Source organism: Melospiza melodia, chromosome 3, assembly GCF_035770615.1.
Source record: "Melospiza melodia melodia isolate bMelMel2 chromosome 3, bMelMel2.pri, whole genome shotgun sequence".
In the NCBI taxonomy this organism is placed as follows: domain Eukaryota; kingdom Metazoa; phylum Chordata; class Aves; order Passeriformes; family Passerellidae; genus Melospiza; species Melospiza melodia.
This window is the reverse complement of record NC_086196.1, coordinates 12,391,190-12,410,614: the sequence shown is the minus strand read 5'-3', so window position 1 is coordinate 12,410,614 and position 19,425 is coordinate 12,391,190. Positions and strand designations below refer to the sequence as shown.

General features: G+C 41.4%; 1 protein-coding gene across 1 annotated transcript in view; it reads left to right on the top strand.

The window, feature by feature from the left end:
• Nucleotides 1-15,238: 15,238 nt before the first annotated feature.
• Nucleotides 15,239-19,425, top strand: part of ADAM17 (ADAM metallopeptidase domain 17) — a 34,459-nt gene continuing 30,272 nt past the window's right edge. Inside the window, exon 1 of the mRNA XM_063150818.1 lies at nucleotides 15,239-15,350. Within this exon, the coding sequence (XP_063006888.1) occupies nucleotides 15,254-15,350 (97 nt within the window). The 5' untranslated portion in view covers nucleotides 15,239-15,253. The remainder of the gene's footprint in view (nucleotides 15,351-19,425) is intronic.

The following is a 19,425-nucleotide window of genomic DNA, read 5'->3' as shown; positions in this document are numbered from 1 at the left end:
AAGCAATCCCAATTTCTAAAACAATGAGAAAAAATCTTCAACCTCTCAAGAAATAGAAATAAATACATGTGTATTATAAAAATATCATTGGTTAATAAGAAAAATACTGTGCTAATTAAGAAATTTTAACATTTAGAAATGAGGAGTATCTGACTACTGAGAGACCTTTGTGGAAGGAATGACCAAAAGTTAAAAAATCTTACATTTAACAGCACATTTCCTGTCTGTTCCTGCTTGTTTTTTCCCTTGACTTCTGCAGCTTTCTGATGTTTTCCTTTTCCAATTGGAATAAAGAGATTGCTGCTGTTCAGGGAAACTGCCTCCGAGACCTGCTCCACTGAAACAAAAGCAACCGATAGATGCAGTTTGATGTATTTGTGTTTGGTTTTCTTCCTTGTCACTCAACTTTCATATCCATTTGCACCCACCCACTCCCAAACTCCTGTTTGCTATTAGTAATTTGTTTACTTGCCTAATTTCAAAGATCTTTACTTTAAAAACTCTACATATTGCTTCTAAACAGTGTTGTGGGACAAAATGTATCAGTCTGACCCTTACAAATAACAGCAATCCAAAGGCTGTGCTGATTCATACTCCCTGCCAGTGGTGTCTGAAGAAGATTTTCATTAAAGGGGAGTTGCTGGGGTACACAGCTCCAGTGGCAGCCTGTCCTCCTGGGCCATGTCTCCTGTGCTGACAACCAGTTGCTGCACTGTCTATATGCTCTGGAGGATCCCTCTGAGGTCACAGTTATGCAGTCAGTTTAGCCCAACACAAATCCATGCTGCCTTTGAAATCTTCTGTGTCTCATCTCTGCTTGTGCCTAGTGCCCCTCTTAGGCTGGCATCAGACAGCCTGAATGGCAAACCACATGGAGGGAGGGACACCTTTCCCTTCTCCCCCCTGCCCACATGCTGACCCTCAGGAAGGGAAATGCATGGGAGGAGAGGCCAGGAGCACTCCTCCTCCCCACAGCAATGCAAATTAGGATGGATGACGTGGCAACATGACAAAAATCACAGGTACAAGGAGTTTATCATCTCCTCTAGTCAGACTCAAGGCAGGTTTATTTGTCTATTTTGCACTGTATTCTGGGTCTGGTCTTGTAATGTTTATGGTTGGCTCAAAGTGAGTGACGCCAGATTCTCACTCATTAGGCTGCATGGTCAAAGTCTCTTTAGGAGTAATATCTTCCAGCAATGAAAGCTCCTGAGTCTCAAACTGCACAAAAAGAAGAGTTGTAAATAAATGACAAAAATGAAGATCTCCACCTAGGAAAGAAGCTTGGTATCATTAGCAGAAGTGTCAATCCATATGACACCCCAGCAGAACACAGGCATGGTCAGCAAACCTGTTTTACTGCAATTTCAGGTGTTCTGCATCATCCAGTTTCTTTCTACCTTCACAAGTTGGGCTTAAGGGTAAGAACAAATTCAAGCATCAAAAGGCAAACCTTGTTTACAGTCCTCCTCTGCTTTATTGTGTGGGAGGCTGTTTCTGTACTGTTCCAGAATGAAATGTCCTGGTAGTGACGCCTGTTATCAAGGAAACAGGAGAATATGGGATTAATGCAAGAAACAAGATGAGCTGATAATTAACCACAGAAAATTAGTTCACTAAAGAAGTTTAACTCATTACAATGAAACAATCTAGAGCAAGACTCCTATTTCTTTCAACTGAGAAGTGGATTTGGAATCCTCTCTAAAATTATAACCTAAAAAATACACCATATTCAGGAGAATTAAAAAGTGGAAAAATAATGAGTAATGCACCAAATAGTTTCAGTTGTGCTAGTGTGTGTATACTGAAATACATATTTTATTTATAAGTATTTATATATACATATTTACATGTATTTATGTATATATTTATATTTATGAGAATTGACAATTTGACCATGTCTGCTTGCAGACAAGTGACTCATTTGATGTTGGAAATTAGTTATAATCAGATGCTAACAACTTTTGGTTGCTAAGGACCTAGGCTGACCCCACGCCAGTAACCACACATCATTAGCTGTGAGTTTGCAGTCCTGTGAGCCACTCCTGCCTTTGCATTACTTGGATTTCTGGACTCAAATGGGGACATAAAAATGTTGTTAAAATTTTGTACTAAATACATTCATTATAGTGTCTTGGTTGAAACTGTTTAGAAACCAATTTATGTGGTCATGTTGACTGGAAAAAACATAAATAAAAATCTAAATCCTTAGAGATAAACTCCTCTTTTCTGGGTGTTTTTGTATACAGGTAAGAACAGCCAGTTTACTTATTAATGAAACTTTGAAAATAGCTCATTTGAATATGGTTTAAGTTATGATAGGAAATACTAGAAACTTGCACAGTAAAACAGCAATATAAAAGCAATCAACTCATACAAAATAAAAAAACCTGCTCAGATTTACTTACTACCATATATGCAGTATTTTTGCATTAATAGGAGCAAGATAAGTAATATACATTTGAGGATCTTACGAAACATCTCAAACTGTTTTTCTACATTGTATAAATTACACACACACATTTACGAAGTGCAGCTGTTTGTTTATGGCTCCATACTTTACTGATTATGACTTTTTATAGCTTAACATCATGCCTCCATTGCTCTTATCATTACACAATGCTGTCAGCTACTAACAAGGCAAATATTTTAATAAAAGCAGCTTAGTTTCAATAATGCTTCAGAGTCATAAAACCACTAAGGCTGGAAGGGACCTATGGAAATTACATGGTTCATATCTCCTCTCAGAGCAAGTCCAGCTTCAAAGTTACAGGTTCCTTGGGGCTAGTCTTTCAAGCACACATAATGCTAAATCATCCCAATACTCTGCATAGCATTAAATGCATTCATGCAGTCAGTTGTTCTCAGTAATCCACTAACAAATACGTAAAAGTTACCCTGTGTTAAAACTAGCCACTATACTTATTTAATCTTACATAAACAACAGTGTTGCAGGGGTTTTTTTTCTCTCAAGTTCCTAACTTCTTTTCTTTTTATACTATCTTTTTTTTTTTTTTTTTTTTTAGACCCCTTGTTGCAGAGTAATTAAGTAAAAATATAATTGTATAATCAGTGGTGGTTTTATTCTTGGGGAACTACCATTGCATTCTGGAGATTGGGGCTTGGTGAATTATGCTTTAGACTATTTCTTAGATACTCAGAAAGCCAATAATCTGTATTCTCAGGGGAAAAAGACATGGATTTGTATCAGCTGTGGTAAGTGAGAAAACCTGTCCAACAGCAGCACACTAAAATTCAACTGGTTTAATTTTGTTCTAATCACTTTAGTGTCATAAAAGGCCCTGAAAATGATGTTTTCATTAATTTCAGTACAATTGCCTCAAAACCAGCAGCAATGCATCCTTGTTTACACTGGCTTCAGCAATGTTTTCATCAAAACACACAGAAGAACTGACTTGACAAAAAGGATGGTTCAATTTGCAGTGGATAGTCTGCTTGTTTTACTGATTCTTACTGGGAAATGACTCCTCTAGCAAGGCTCTGGCACAGATATCTGATCAGTCTGTAAACTGGCAAAGGTACCTAATCCAGCCTGTAATCCTGGCAAAGGCACCTAACCAGTCTGTAATCCTGGCAAAGGCCCCTAATCTACTCTGTAATCCTGGCAAAGGCACCTAATCCAGCCTGTAATCCTGACAAAGGCACCTAATCCAGCCTGTAACTTGGCAAAGGCACCTAATCTACTCTGTAACCTGGCAAAGGCACCTAACCCAGCCTGTAATCCTGGCAAAGGCCCCTAATCTACTCTGTAATCGTGGCAAAGGCACCTAACCCAGTCTGTAACCTGGCAAAGGCACCTAAGCAAGATGACCACTGTTACAAGAGTCCAGAGGCTGTGCAGACGCTGCTGCTGCCCTTACATGGAAAATGTAAGTGGAGGCCCATGGGATCCCACCACAGGTGTTCACCTGTGTCTCAGTCTTCCCAGTCAGCTTTCTTGGAGGAGTCTTCCAGACAAATCCAACAACTGTAGAGCTTGATTCTGCATAACTATTTATGCCTTCCACTCCTTTCTTTTACCTGTATTTGTAAACAAAAATAAATTTTAAAAACCCAACCAGCCAACAAAATAAACTATAAGTGTACCAAAGAATTCAGTGTGATTTAATTGCAAACACAAAAAATGACAAGCCATATTCAGCATCATTTAACTGGCCAAACCGGAACAGTTTTTGTGAAGTGCAAAAGGAAAAGGAGACAAGACCAAGAGCAAAAGCTCTGATAGCACTACAGAGTTTGCTTTTTTTTTCTCTTAAACTTTCTCTTGGTCACCTTTTGGACCTTCTCATCTTTCATGGCCCTTTTTATCACCTGTTTCAGGCTCCTTCTTTGCCCTGATCCCATGGGTCATCTTTCCTCAGTATCGGAGATAAAACAAGAAAAGTTGCCCAATGTGCACATCTGACAGCAGAGTAAGTTTGATACAGCTGAAGCCTGGTACCCAACTAGCATAGGATCACAATTAGGTTTTCCCTGTGTGTCTTAGAGATATGAACTTCATCCTTTGAACCACATTCTTGATGATATTTGTCACACATTTCCTTAGCAACTTCAAAAGTGTTTGCGTCCTTTAATTATAGTGCTGTTTACCTACTATCTTAACTAACAGGCATTTGCTCACAACAGACATTTTCTCAAACACTCCCTTTATTATCTTTTTCCCCAAGTGCAAAAAAAAAACTTTACAAAGAGCCATATTAACATCCCTGGTTATATATAAATCAATATTCTTTTGAGAACAAAAATATCTAAAGAGTAATAAGCAAGTATGAGTTTGTGTCCTAGATTTGCAATAAACTCTGTGCTTGTGCTTTTTGCTTTAGGGACCTTGGAAACTTCTGCCTACCAGTTCTTCACCAATAACACTTTTCTCATGTGTGAGAAACACAAACTTGGTGTCACTTTTCATTAAAAAAAAATACCTATGATAATCACTTTAAATGGGTCTAGCACTGTGCTTGTTTTCAAGTTATTTCCCAGTCCTTTTAAATTGGTGCTTTAAGTCAGCAGGTGTATAATACCTAGAACACTTGGCTCTTGCATTGCATATCTAATATATATCACTGTCTGTGCTCTAGCACTGAAATCTGATTCACACACAGAAAGGTGAGGAGACTTAGAGTCTCTTTAATAGTACCTTAAGTTAGTTACAGTTGAAGTATTTTCAGTTGAAGTGGTTTTCTCACTGTGCCCCATAAGCCACTGGTATGGACTCTACAGAATCATATAAAACATGGTTTTAGGGAGAATTTTAATAATAGAGTGCAATAAGTTTTCAGATTGACTACACTCCAGTGGTCCAAACTGTTTGGAGACTCCTGAGCTAGTCTGACATTTGTGATTACAGAATTACCAAAGTGCTCCCAGCTGCCTTATGCTGGCAGAGCTCTGTTACCAGGGCAATCTAAGCTGCAGCTCAATGAATAACACACCAGCATATTTGCTGAGGGCAGGTCTCTCAAGGCTCTCCACCACCACTGCACAGAACATACTTCCAACCAAACCACTGCAGGTAGGCCAGGAGAAGGATAGAGAGCCAGCACAGGTGTAGAAGGGAACATGCCTTCTAGCAGCACTGTCCTGAAGCAGAAGTGTCTCTTGGAAGTGCCCTTCTCTCTTGTCTTCCTGCTGTGTGCCCTGTATCAGATCTGGCTGGTGAGCACATCCCAGAGCAGTGTAATTGGGCAGGGCTGGGGAGTGGCAATTCTATGAGTCACATTTCAAGCACACGGAACTGAAAGCCCTGGAGAGGAGAGAAATGAGGCACCATGAAAATGAGACATCAAAGGCATATAAACAGGAAGACATATTAAAAAAAATGTTGAAATCTCAGCTGATGAGCAGGTGACTTGAATCACTCACAGGTCTTAAGCAGTTCAATTGCAGCTCCTTCATCAGAGTTCCATGATGAGGATGGCCAGCCTGGGTCACCTGGGCCCTGAGTGTTGGATGAAGTACACCAGTGGTGCTCCTGAGCCTGATATCAGTAGGCTGTCTGCAAGTCCAACACATGTGCAGGCCCATTTTGCAGTGGTGAACTGCTGTCCCAGATGTAGGCTGCTCATAGAGATTTCCTTTTCTTGCTGGAAACAGGTGGTAGGTGTGAATTCTGGTCATATGAAGATTTCGACAGTGTTCATAGACCCAAGACATTTGGTGAACTTTTCTTTGTAAAGAAATGATTTAAAAATAAATTCTCTTGGTCTCACTCACATACTCAGGAGAACTATTTTGTCTGAGAAAGAACTGGGATCCAGATTGCCTGCACAGTGCAGGCACTCACACCTATTCAGAGTGTGAAGTACTTGCTAGCCTGGAGCAGCAATGCTTCACACGTACATTGCTTGGATATCAGTGAGTTGACAGGGTCAAAAATAAGTAAGGAGAATGAAACCTCTGAATTTGTTGATAGCTTGTAGACACTAAGGACTGTAGCAGCTCAGGAAAAAACAGCCTGCATTCCTCCAGTTCTGAGGTGAACGGGTTCATTCAGTCAGTGGTGCAATTTAGGGTAACTCTGCCCTGTCCTTCTGCTGCAAAGTCCCCAGGTCACTACACGAGATCCTCTTGTCCTGATCTTTCCCCTCTGTTGAGACTTTCAGATAGTTCCCGGAGGAGCATTAAGACAAGGCACACTTTCTCATTTTACAGAAGGAGAATTGCTGTAACATCCCATCACAGCAATTTTTTCAAGAGCATCTGCTTCTGTAAGAGGCTCAGGACTCCAGTTCTCACTGTGGAACCCAGGGAAGATGCAAGAGGTTATTTGGTTATCTGAGGCATTTATCTCTTTTCAAGCAACTCTTGATGATGCCTCATTCACAAGTGTGGTCTACTACAGCTCTAATTAGGAGCAGCAAGCAAAATCTAACACTACATTCCATGCATTCCATGAATTTCTCCATATTTTAAGTATTGCCAAAAAAAAAATCCTAGAAGGCACAAATCCATTCCAGCACAGTCTTTTTCTAGCCCACTCTTTTTCTGTTTCTTTGTAATACAGATGGTACAGAATTCAATACATGAATTTTCCATAGCACGTTGAAGTCTCCACTTAACACTTAAATCCCATATTGTCAACCTAGCTTGCAAGAGGAAAAAAAAAACAGGAATACCCTTCAACTCCTATGCATGAGAATAAATTTCACTTGTGAAGCCACCAAATACTGATTTCAGTTTGCCCAAAAGAGTTTCATTTATCTCTTTCATACTATTCTAAGCCTAAACAGGAACTCTTCATATGTATCTAAAGACATAGTAAATATACACACACACAAATGCAGAAGCAAAGCAGACTGCATAAGGTAGAACACCAGCAGATCCTTCCAAACCCAAACATATAACATTTTAATCAGTTAAATGTTTTGGGGTGTTTTGTTTTGGTTTTTTTACTATGGTAGGTGTCCAGTTGTCCAGCTGCCAGGTTTTGCTTAGGCTGCTGGACCATACTGGCAGTCAGCTCCCTCTGCATCTCATACACCAAAATAGTACAGCTGGAGACTGGCCCACATTTCATTACTTCCACAAGGTCCACATTTGCTGCCTTTATATTAACAATACTCCTGGAATAATGTCTGGTCCTAATGTCTGATCAAAAATGCTGCCCAGAAGAAACACATTTTACCTTGTGCTTAGACTCTCCTTTCTTCCATTAAATTTCACATCAAAGAAGCTTTTTCCTAGGAGAGAAAAGAGAATCAATAAAAATATCTGGTGTCCTCTGAAGAGCAGGAATTGATACCAAAGATGTTAACTTCCACCAGTGTCTGTGCCAGCTGTTGGGTGGGTAAGAGAAATCACCAGGATAGATGTTAAATCATCCGGATGTATTTTAGAACCAGAACACAACAAAACCTGGGGATTTGACAATAGGTCCAGTTCTCTTTTTTTAGTTTTTTATGGGTTTTTGTGGTTTCTTTTATTTTTCTCTTTTCTTTTCTTTTCTTTTCTTTTCTTTTCTTTTCTTTTCTTTTCTTTTCTTTTCTTTTCTTTTCTTTTCTTTTCTTTTCTTTTCTTTTCTTTTCTTTTCTTTTCTTTTCTTTTCTTTTTTTTACTGTAGCCATGAGTATTACCAAACAATTGCACTGATGAAAAGAAAATCTGATACTGAATAAACAAAGCAAAAATGTTGATCCTTCAAGCTTAAAAGGAAGTACGCTGCTCTGTGGCACTCACACATATTTGTAAATGTGATCAAGCAGAAGAGAATGTGTCTCTCCATTATACATTGCAAGGTCTTTTCAGGCCAAATTTTGTGAAGTGTGCTCAGTGGAACCTGAAGCCACACGACCTGTTAACATTGATGCTAACAGAACTGTCTAAATTACCAGTAGTGATTTAGGATGAGTTTTAAAACTGCATCCTGCTTCCATTTAAAGCAGTGTCACAGCTCTTGTTCTCTCAACAGGGCTGGGATGCCTGTGAAAGTATGAACCATCTTGCCAGAATGTATCCACAGATGTCTGTAAAGGTGAGAAAGGCATGTGTGAAACTACCCAGGAAATCATAAAGTTAAATGGTTTATATTCATCACCTTGCTGTGGAACACTAAAAAACTCTGGATAGTTCCTGAATGGCTTTGCCAAGGACATCTGGTGAATCTTAAATATCTATGTCCAGTTGTAAGATAGTAGTAAGCTTTAAACATGGAAAGGTGTTTTCTGTTTCTCTTAAGATCCCAATTAGGACAAAAGTGTACCAGTCAGATGGCAGAAGTATCTTCATAATTTATGCATAAACATGTGCCACCTTTCCTAAAAACTGGAAAGGAAGAGATGGAAGACTGGCAGCACCATCTCCTGGCAGATAAAAGAAATAGGGACCACTTTGAATCAGAAGGTAGGGCCCAAGTAATTTCTTCGTGGATTTTAAAAAGGCTGAAGCAGGAAGTAACTTCACAAGAGTATATTCCCTCTCTAAGAAGATTAACTTTTATATGCTTCAGGGAAGAAAAGCATTATGTGTTATTATAATTATAGAGAACATATGCTCACAATAATAAAGAACAAATTCAGATTGCTTCTGCCTTTAAAAAGCTCTCTCATGTTAGTCTCTGCTCTCCTTTGTGATGCAGGAATAGCAGACTTCAAAACTAGCACAGCAGGTAAGTCAGTCCAGTTGCAGCATATTTGTGTAGTCCTGGAAGACCACAGGAGACCATAGAAGTTCCTCGAAGTCAGAAAATCTTGGAATATGTATATTTCCAGAGTTGTAGCCAAATATCTGTCTTTCTGAGTAAATAGGGGAAATGTTGGGAAATCATTGGATCACTAATGTTGAAATGTTTGAAACTCCTGGATCACTTATGTGGAGTGCTATTTTACATATTTTGAAAGTGACAAAAGGCCAAACAGCGCTAAGTAGGGGTGAGGCCTTCAAAGTAATGAAACACTGTATGGGAAAGAAAAACATCTATGGAGATAAAAGAGGAGACTCCGTCAAATGACTTGGTGAAAGACAGACATGGAAGAGTGGAGGAAAAAGAGGTAAGGAATTACAGAAATTTCAGAACTGGTGTGCCACAGGAATCCAGATCTCATTTATCAGCAAGAGGAAAACAACCTCAGCAATCAGGCCAAAGTGTACCTGTCTTCTGCCTGTTAACTCTTGCAGACCTGTTCTTGCTCTTAGGTCCCCTGTTCCGTGGTATGAAACAAACAAAAAACCCTCCTTGTGCAACACAAACATGGACGATGTTTTGTTGTTGGGGTTTTTTCCCATGTTTTGGAGGTTATTTCACTTTAAGAAACTCCCAGGTGCTTTTAAAGTTCTGTTTGTTTGTTTTCTTTCTGCAGATGAACATGAAAGTGGAAGAGATTTATGAATATGTTCATTCCATCCTTCTCCCAAAGTATGAACACCTCTTATAAGTCCCTGCACTTCCCAGGACTTTGCCCAACATAGATTCAAAAGCCACATGTGATACAGGTTTCAATAATTCCCATGGGAAAATATGCAGCTTTATGAAGCCTACATCTCCCACATGCGTGGGGAGGAGCTCTGCTTATCTCTTCAGCTCAGAACCAAGATCAGGACTTTTTCCTCAGGGGATCATTTACTCTTCAAACATTCACAAAACAAAGGTAATCCACCATCTTGCTTCAGGGCATGCCACAGAATCCATCTTCCTTTCCAAACAAACTACTAAACTGTATCTTTTATGAATCATTCTGAGTAGTGGGCTTACCTCTTTTACCTAATAGTTGTTCTTAAAGGAACCCTTCTTGTCAGCAGGGTCAGTTACCCAGCTAGCTGTCACTCCACATCTCCAGCTTTTATTATTGACACAGGGAAACACATTCACTGCCTACATACATAAAATTCTTTTGTTTCTTTTCTTTTTATTCAGTGTGTTATACTTGTGCTATTCCTCACCAACACATTACGTGCTGTTTCCCATTAATTCCTAATCATATCCTATCTATTTAGCATATCCTTGTTTAGTCCATACTCATATTAATAAAATGGCTCAAATTCCTTACTGTGGGGAGGAAAGAATGCATTTCTATTAATACTGAGCACACTAAATCAGCACACTCCAAAAGTGGTCTTGTGCTGGACACAGGATGATATATTTATATAAACAAATTAAGATTTTTAAAAACCCCACACTCAGACATGCCATTAAAATAACCTACAGATGCCAAATCAATTATTGTAATTAATGTGGAATAAACCATATTGCTAAATCAGTGACAATTTTCATAATTTCTATATATCGTTATGGTATTATGAAATAGCAATAGTCTAAACACTTTAATCTAACAACTCCATTGTGATGGGCTCTGTGAAAACCCAAAGCACAGTTCTATAACCCTAAAAATATTTACAGGCAATCAACTTTTATTATTAAAGTGTCCTTGTAAGATAAGAAGTAAATGAAAGAAAAAAACCTACTCAGTGGGAACATTCAAGTAATAATAGAAAAAGAAACTTTTTATCTGGCTTTCTTTATCTTCCTCCACAAGTTACAAAATAGTGAGAGATAGCATAGTCTATCCATTGATAAAAAAATGGATCTGTACTGATACCTCTGAAGTCCAATATGGGATCTGGAAATTGGGATAAATAGTTCACAGACAGAGCAATGAATTCCAAAAAGTTCAATCTAAAGTTTATTCTAAAACTTGCGGAAAGATCCTGCCACATTAAATCACATCTGATAAGATGGCAAATGAAAATTGATGCTTATAAATGTTATATGTAACCTTCACCAAATACTTACAATGATGAGCACTTGTTTAGATGTTATTAATGTGAAAAGACATCTTAGAAAGCTGGTGAAAGTATCATCTGCCTGAAACTTTAATTCTGTACTCAGTGTAGTTCAAAAATTACAGAAAGTCACTAGAATCAAGACATGGGTAGAGAAAAATTATTTATTATATACTTCAGAATGTCTGTACTATATAAAAAAAAACCCAAAAAACCCACAAACCCAAAAACCAAAACACAAAAGCCAGAAAGATGTTTAGATTAAGCACAAACATGGATTAATCACACACAAAGGAAGACTAACCAAAATAAGACATTTCATTTGGAGAAAAACCCAATCAAACCCGTAACTCAGAGGGTTATGGTAGAGTTCATGAATGATATAGAAGGAAAGAGTCATCAAATGCATAAAACCCAAAAATAAATAATTTTCAAGAAGATCTGAAATAATCTAAGATTATTTCAATAATCTTAGTGTACCAGGTGCCAGAAGCTGAGACTCACCAACCAAACTGGCTGCAAAACCAGTACTGAGAGATGATAAAGCCATGGTGGAAAACCCAAAAGAAACTCCTGAGTGTGTGTTCCTCTGCTGGATCACTTCATCATTAACCTTACCTCTGATCTGTTTCAAATGGAGAAGTTGAACCCTAAAAAGAAGTTCATGGCACAAAACAAGCAACTTTGAGACAAATTCTCAAGAGACACTATTCACCCAGGAAACTCAAGGATGCAATATTTTGTACAGTGCAGTCAAATTCTAACTGTGGTATCAATTCTTGCTTAAAACTTTCTTGGCATCTAAGAAGTAGATTGTATCAAATGTCAATTTTTTTTTTAAATTGTGACATTAAAAGTGACACCTATTCCACACAGACTAGTACAACTATAATTAGTGCATATATGGGGAGATGTGATTTACCAAGGAAAGATCAACAAGGGTTTTGTCAACATTGTTCTTGCCAAGAGAAGTCTTGCTTTGTAAACTCAGATTGAATGTGTCAGCAAGCACCTGGATAAGAGGGATTGCAGAGATACAGTTTGCTGAGATTTCTGAAAGACTTTCAAGACTTTCTTGCTAAAGGTTCTTAAGGAGACTAAACAAGCAGAGGACAAGAGAGAAGATCCCAGCATGGACTGAAATGCAGTTAAAAGACTAAGTATATGGTCAGTTTTCACAATGAAAGAAGTCACTAATGCACCTTCACATCTCTGCACTTTCTCATAAATAATCCAAGTAAGATAAGGAGTGACAAGACAAAGATTGCTGAAGATATCATGTTATTCCCGAAAGGAGAGAAAAGGTGTGGCTGAGAACTGCAGAAAGACCTTCCTCTGTTCAGGGCTCATAGACACCCACTGATAATCCACTATATGGGGACAGATATGCTCTGGCACAGGACTCAGCAGGGACCCCCAGACTCTTCTAAAGCCTCACTCAGACCCTCTGTGTCACCTGGAATGGCACTGGACACGTCCCTGTGGGCAACTGAACAGAGACCTCAGTGCCTGGCAGGAAAACAACAGATGATCATGAAAACAACAGATGATGTAAATTCATGCACTTGGGGACAAAACAGTCCTACATCACATGTGGAATAATGCTCTCTGAACTGACCCCTACATGTCAGCTGTGAGAGCTGGGAAGTTGAATGTTATTTGTAGGACAATGCCAGCTCAGTGGAGATCAACAGCACATTGAATATTAGAAATATTCAGAAGCAATACTGAAAACAAGGCAGGGAATATTATTATGCCACTTTATAAATCTACTAGATGCCTCTGTCATGAGCACCATATGGAGTTCCAGTCCCACCACCACAAACAGGAATAACAGAAATGGTGAAGTTCATAGGATAGCCACAAACACCTCCTTGGAAAGGAGATTTCACTTTGGTTTGTCTGCAAGAGGAGCCTTACCAGACTGCAAGGGGATTTCATGGAGGCTCTGAAGTGGTGACTGGCATAGAGAAGGCAAACTCAATGTACTGTCCTTCCCCAAGCAAGAAGCAGGGTCAGGTCATCACATGGTGCCACAAAATGTCAAGTTGAAAGTAAGAAAAGTGGCTGTTCATGCATACAGTGACATTGTGGAACTCCTGTCACAGGATGGTATGGATGCTACAAGTTTACAAGCAGTAGGTCACAGAAATCACAGAGATGATAAAGTTGGAAGGGGCCACAGTGGAGCATCTGGTCCAACCTCCCTGCTCAAGCAGGGCCATTCCAGAGCACATGGCACAGGATTGTATCCTGGTGGTTCTGGAACATCTCCAGTGAGGGACACTGGACAGCTTCCCTGCACAATCTCTTCCAGTGCTGAGTCACTCACACAGTAAAGAAATTCCTCCTCATGTTCAGCTGGCACTCCCTGAGCATCAAATCAACTGAACAAATGGATGGAGGAGATACAGTGAGGGCTGCTAAGCAAGACACAACCTCTGATTTCAGGAGTCCCTGGATGGAAATTGTAGGAAGTTCAAAGCAGACCCAGCAGAAGTTTCCCCTCTTACAATTCTTTCATGTTTGGGGACAAGAACTGAGAGACACACTCTTGTTTTAAGATATGTATCTGCCTTTACGGTGCTCTGAAAAATTGAAAAATGAGTAATTTTATTGATGCTTTTAAAATATTTCAGGTTAACTAATGAGCAGCACAGCTTAAGCAGGATGGGCAATGGGGACACTTTTTCTCCATTTTTGCTGAGTACATCACTTGCAATCATCTTTGCTGGAGGCATCTACAAAAAGGTAAGAGATCACCTAATTCAGGAGAACATTAACCAGAGCACTACAGCCCAGCTGTAACACATTTGCTGTGCTTTTATCTCAATAAGGTGTCCTCTTTGGGAACAGCTGAGTCATGGACCCATCACTTACTATTCGTACCAAGTGCCACAATCCTCAGCTGTGCTAAGGAAACTGCACAAAACCTTGTAAAGTCCTTGAGCACAGTCACTCACGTGGGCTGGGGAGGAGCAGCAAACGCATCTGAGTGGCATCACTGAACCTGCAAGGTCTGAGAGCACCAGGCTCCTGCCCAGGCAGGTCCCCACGCTGTCCCCAGAGAGGGGCTGCAGGACCCCGAGCCTTCTCCCTTCCCAGGGGGCAGTTCCTGCCCTGGGGAGGCCGTGAGGGGGCTCTGGTGAGGCTGTCCCAAGAAGGTGAGAGCTCTCAGCAGGATCAACAGCTTTGCCAGCAGGTAGGGGGTGATCCTGTTGGGAGTAAACCCTTTTTATTTCAATCCTGCCCCTCTACCCAGCCCTGCTGAGGCACCCCTGGAGTGTTGAGTCCAGTTCTGGCTCCCCAGTGCAAGAGAGGCATGGAGCTCCTGGACAGGGTCCAGCAGAGGCTACAAAGATGATGGAAGGACTGGAGCATCTTTCTTACGAGGAAAAGCTGAGAGAGCTGGGCCTGTTGAGCCACAAGAGATGACTGAGAGGGGACTTCATCAATGTATTTCAGTATCTCAAGGGAGGGTGTCAAGAGAATGGAGCCAGACTCCTCTTGGTGGTGCCAAGCAATAAGACAAGATACAACAGGCAGAATTGGATGCTTAGGAAGTACCATCTGAAATGAAGAAGAACTTTATTGTGCGTGTAACCAAGCACTGGAGCAGATTGTCCAGAGGCTGTATTATCCTCCCTCCCTGAGTACTCTCAAGAACCGTGTGGATGCAATCCTGTGCCACGTGGCCTAGGATGACCCTGCAGGACCAGCGAGGCTGGCCAAGACGCCCCCGCTGCGGTCCCTCACCCGCGGCCCCACGCCGCGCCTCCGTGAGGGCAGCGCCGCCGCCTCCTCGCCGTGCCCTCACAGCCGAGCGGGCGCCTCCCCCCCGCACCGCCCCCCAAGATGGCGCCCCCGCCCGCCCCACAATGCCCCGCGCGCAGCTGCCGCGCTTCCGGGTGCGGGCCCAGGAGGGCGGCGGGCCCGGCACGGCGGGCGCAGGGCGAGGCTGCTCCGAGCGGATGCGAACGAGCGGGCGCGCAGTGCCCGAGGAGGCCGCGCCCGGACCATGAGGCTTCGACTGTGGCTGGTCCCGGCCCTGGTGCTGCTGTGGGGGCCGGGCGGGCTGGAGGCGCTGGGGCACCCGCAGCGCCCGCAGCGCTTCGGTGAGGACAGGGCGCGACCACGGCAAGCCCGGAGGGGAGGAGGAGGAGGGAGAGACCACTGCGGCACTGCGGGGGAGGCAGGCACGGCACCCCCGCCTGCCGGGGTTGGCGATGGGCGCTGTGTGGGGCAGGGCAGGGCAGGGCAGCCCTTGTGCTGAGGGCATCGCTGATGGGCAGCGTTTGGGGTACTGCTCCCTGCAGGGATACACCATTGTTCACACGCGAGGTCTGCTGAAGAGTTTTCCTCCCAGGAGTTTGCGTTCTGTTAAGGCGGGCTGATCCCAGAGTAGGTCGGGTAGGACGGGACCGCGGTGGGTGATCCGGTCCGGTGTCCATGCTCCTGCAGGGTCATCCTGGATCACATTCCGCAGGATTGCACCCAGGCGGTTCTGGAATATCTCCAGTGAGGGAGGCTGCACAGGGCAAAATCATATAAATGGCATCCCTTCATAGTTCTGTGTGAACAGTCACCAGAGAGCCCGAAGCTATGGGAGCTGAAAGTGACCTCTAGAAGAGCTTGACACGGAGGAGAACCGCTGCCTTATTTAACTTCTGTAAACAGTTTTGCATCTAAGCTTCTGCTTTGCACTGAACAAGTTGTAGACTTTCGTTTGATAAGCAAAAGCTTATCACTGCAATGGCAGATGGGCTCTTGCATGAGGCAGTGGCCGTGTCTTGCCCTCAAGACCCGTGTCTTACATACTTCTTGGATCCTTGATTTTGCTCCATTCTCCTCTCCTCTGTATGATAGTTACTGAGCAGCAAAATTTTTGTTTCCTTTAAAAGCTTTATCTGGCCTTCACATGAAAAACCCCTGTTTTGAAAATCAAAGGTACAAAAATGATTTCGTGATAAGTTCTGTTGCTTTCCTTGAGCCCATTGCTATGCAGGGCGGGATTCACATGATGCTGACATTCAAATGAACAACTGAACTGTCCAAAGACAGTCTCCACGCACTGTTGCAGTGATTAATCAGCTGTACATTCCCACAGAGATAGCTGTCCTGTCTCCAGTCCCTGAGGCCAGCAGGGACTGCTCCAAGGCTCCTTTCTTGGCTTGGATCTCTCAGTGCCTTTTCTGACAGGTGGCTGCACCTCTGCCCTCCTCTCCTGCACCTGAGGTGGATTTGTGGTTCTGTGCACACCTCAGGTGGCAGTGGGCTGTATGGTTTGTGGCTGTAGGAACCTGGGAAGGATGGGGCTCAGTGGGGGATGCTCCAGGAAGTGTAATAGAAATAAAACAAACACAGAGTGTCCTTTCAGCATCAGGGAGGTCCTGAACAGCTGTTGCATCTTGGGCTGTCAGATCTTCATGCCTTCTAAAGGACCTGTCTGCTATGAGTTTGTGCAGTCTTTATCTGATGGCTTTTATCTCCTTGGCCCACGTACCACTGTGCCAGGACTATGAGCTCTTCAATTTTATGAAATACTGCATGGAGGAAAACCTAATTTCTTCTGTTTCTAGATGTTGGAAAAATTATTCATTTTCTTCACACCTGCAGTGACTTACATACCTATGCAATTTGTCTCATTTGTACTACTGTTTGTTGTTTAAGTGATAAAATATTAGTCTGTATAATAATTCTTAGTTTGAGGAAAGAATCATGGCTTTATTGGTTACTTTTTTCTATATATATTTTGTGTTGGATTTTTATTTATTTGAGATGTGTGGTCAGGGCTGCAGGACACCATTTGTAATACAAAGGCAGCATAAATTTATAATTATTAATTTTTTTTTCCTTTCTGAATAGTTTTTGGTCTTTAATAGTCACTCCAAGCTCTCTTTTCTTTGTGATTTTTCTTTTGGTTTTTTGAGGTTTTTGTGGGAGGGTTTTTTGGAGTTTTTTTTGTTTTGCTTTGAGTGGTAATAATTGTACTGATACGCTTTGTTGTGTAAATACAGTGAGGAATTCTTTTCCTCACGTGTTATTTCACACATTCACACCTTGAATTTCATCACGTTTCGTTTTGTTGTCTAGTAAACTAAATTTACAATAGTATTTTGTGAGGGAACTGGAGAAATCCATGTGTGCTACATTAGCTGTTACTTTTATCCACACACTACTGCCAGATACATATACATGTATAGGAGGCACTGCTTTCCCAGTACCTTATTTAGCCCCAGCTCTAGTAACTTAGATGTTGTTGTTATTGTTACCTGTTTGCCAGGTCAGGACACTGAATGTGTTGTTGATTAGGCCCTTGGATGGTACCTGGAGTGGAAATTGGTCTGTTCAGACCCCCTGCACTACACCAGTGGCTCTTGAGTGCCATACCACAGTTAGGAGCTGACCAGTTCTATTTTTGCAGTGTTTTGTAACTCTTGGGGTAATACATTCATATCCTGCTGATTTATTGGTCATTTTATTGACTTGCTGTAAAGCCTCTTTTCCTGAGTCTCAGCACAGGTCTTTACATATATGCTGTCATGACAAAAAGGTCCTTTTGGGGAACTTTTTTATCTCCACTGCAGTGAATACTAAGGTCAGCTACTGGCCTTTAGCTTTAGCATCCATTCTTAGGGCAGTATTTGCAGCTTACTTGTTTAACAAGCCCTTTTGGTTATTTAGCTGTGTGGTTTCTTCTCATAAAATAAAAAACACTTCAAACATTAGCTTTCTGCCTTTTACAAGCTGCTTTTAAAAATACCTTTGCCTATTTTATTGTGGTTTTGTGTTCATCTTTGGTTGGAGTTCTGTTGTCCTCATCTTACAGCTTGATTTTCTAAGTATCATCTTTTCCTTCTAATAATTTCAATATTATTCTCTTGAAAGCTTTGTTTTTCCACAGCTTAATTTTTGGGAATTGAAATCAGATTTCTGATGAGAAGTATCTGTAAGGAAGTTTCATGAATTAACATTTTGTGATTTCTCTTGAGAACTTGCTTATTACTCTGAGTTCAGTTTTTCAAGGAGGAAAAAAATTATACAGCAAAAAAAAGAATTTGACAAAGAATAGAATAAGTGATAAAATGACATGGGTCATTTTCCAGCTTATTTTGGCTGAAGTAATCTTAGGGTGTGGTGCTCCAGGAGTCTAAACTGATCTAAAATGGGACTGCCACAACCTGACCTCAGCTTTCCAATCCCTTCCCCATTCCTGTGAGCACATTCATGGAATGTGAGCTGTCTGGAAGCTAATCTCTTTTTTTGTTTGTTTTTTTCCTTGCCTTTTTTTTTTTTTTTTTTTTTTTTTTGAGTGGTTTGGGGTCTTTATTTGCTTGGTTTTGGTTTATTTTCAGTAAAGGGTGTAGTTTCTCTCTGTGAACTCCATTATTGTGGAGCAGCTCCCAGTGTGACTGTCCAAGCACCTGCCCCATTGTTTTTGGGGGGTGGAGAGGGTTGTGTTCCAGGTGAGGGATGAAGGCAGAATGGTATCCACCTCAGTTTGTCTTCAAGGTGTTCTCTTTTTAGTAATGTTGACATCAGGGATCAGTTTCTGGAGAAGTGGAACTCCAGTACTCAATACAGTGACTGATACTATAGTTTGGCCCCATAAAAATTAATGGCACCTCTTTCAAGATTTTACTCTCTGTTTTAATTTATCTCTGAAGATAACCTTTATACCTACAAAATATTTATGCTGTTTGTCCTCAAGTTCAGACATATCTGAATGGTAACAGAGTACCATTAATGCACTTGAAAAGAGTAACAGTGCAAATGTCCAGCTTGGTGCTGAATAGGTGAGGAGGTCACTGAGTCTATCTAAAGACCTGCCTGAATCTGTGTTACAGTACAGTAACTAAGCAGCAAGTGTGCAGGTTACCCCCAACACACTCTGGGTGTAAAATGTGTTTTACTCAACTGTTGCTCTTTTTGAGTGAGAACTTTTGTCACAAGCTGGGCAGGGAACTAAAATAAGATATTTCTTCCTTTGCTGGGCTGATGATATTCTTTAAATCACTCACTGGGTATCTTTTTCTGCCTGCCAAATTGCACTAATAAAATCTGAGGCAAGTACCCTGATTTTCACCAGTTTTTTCTCCACACTGCAGATGTACCACGCAGAACTTGGAACAGCTGCATGAGCTGAAGAAATGCCCTGGTACAAATGGTTCAGTATAAACTTACCTGATG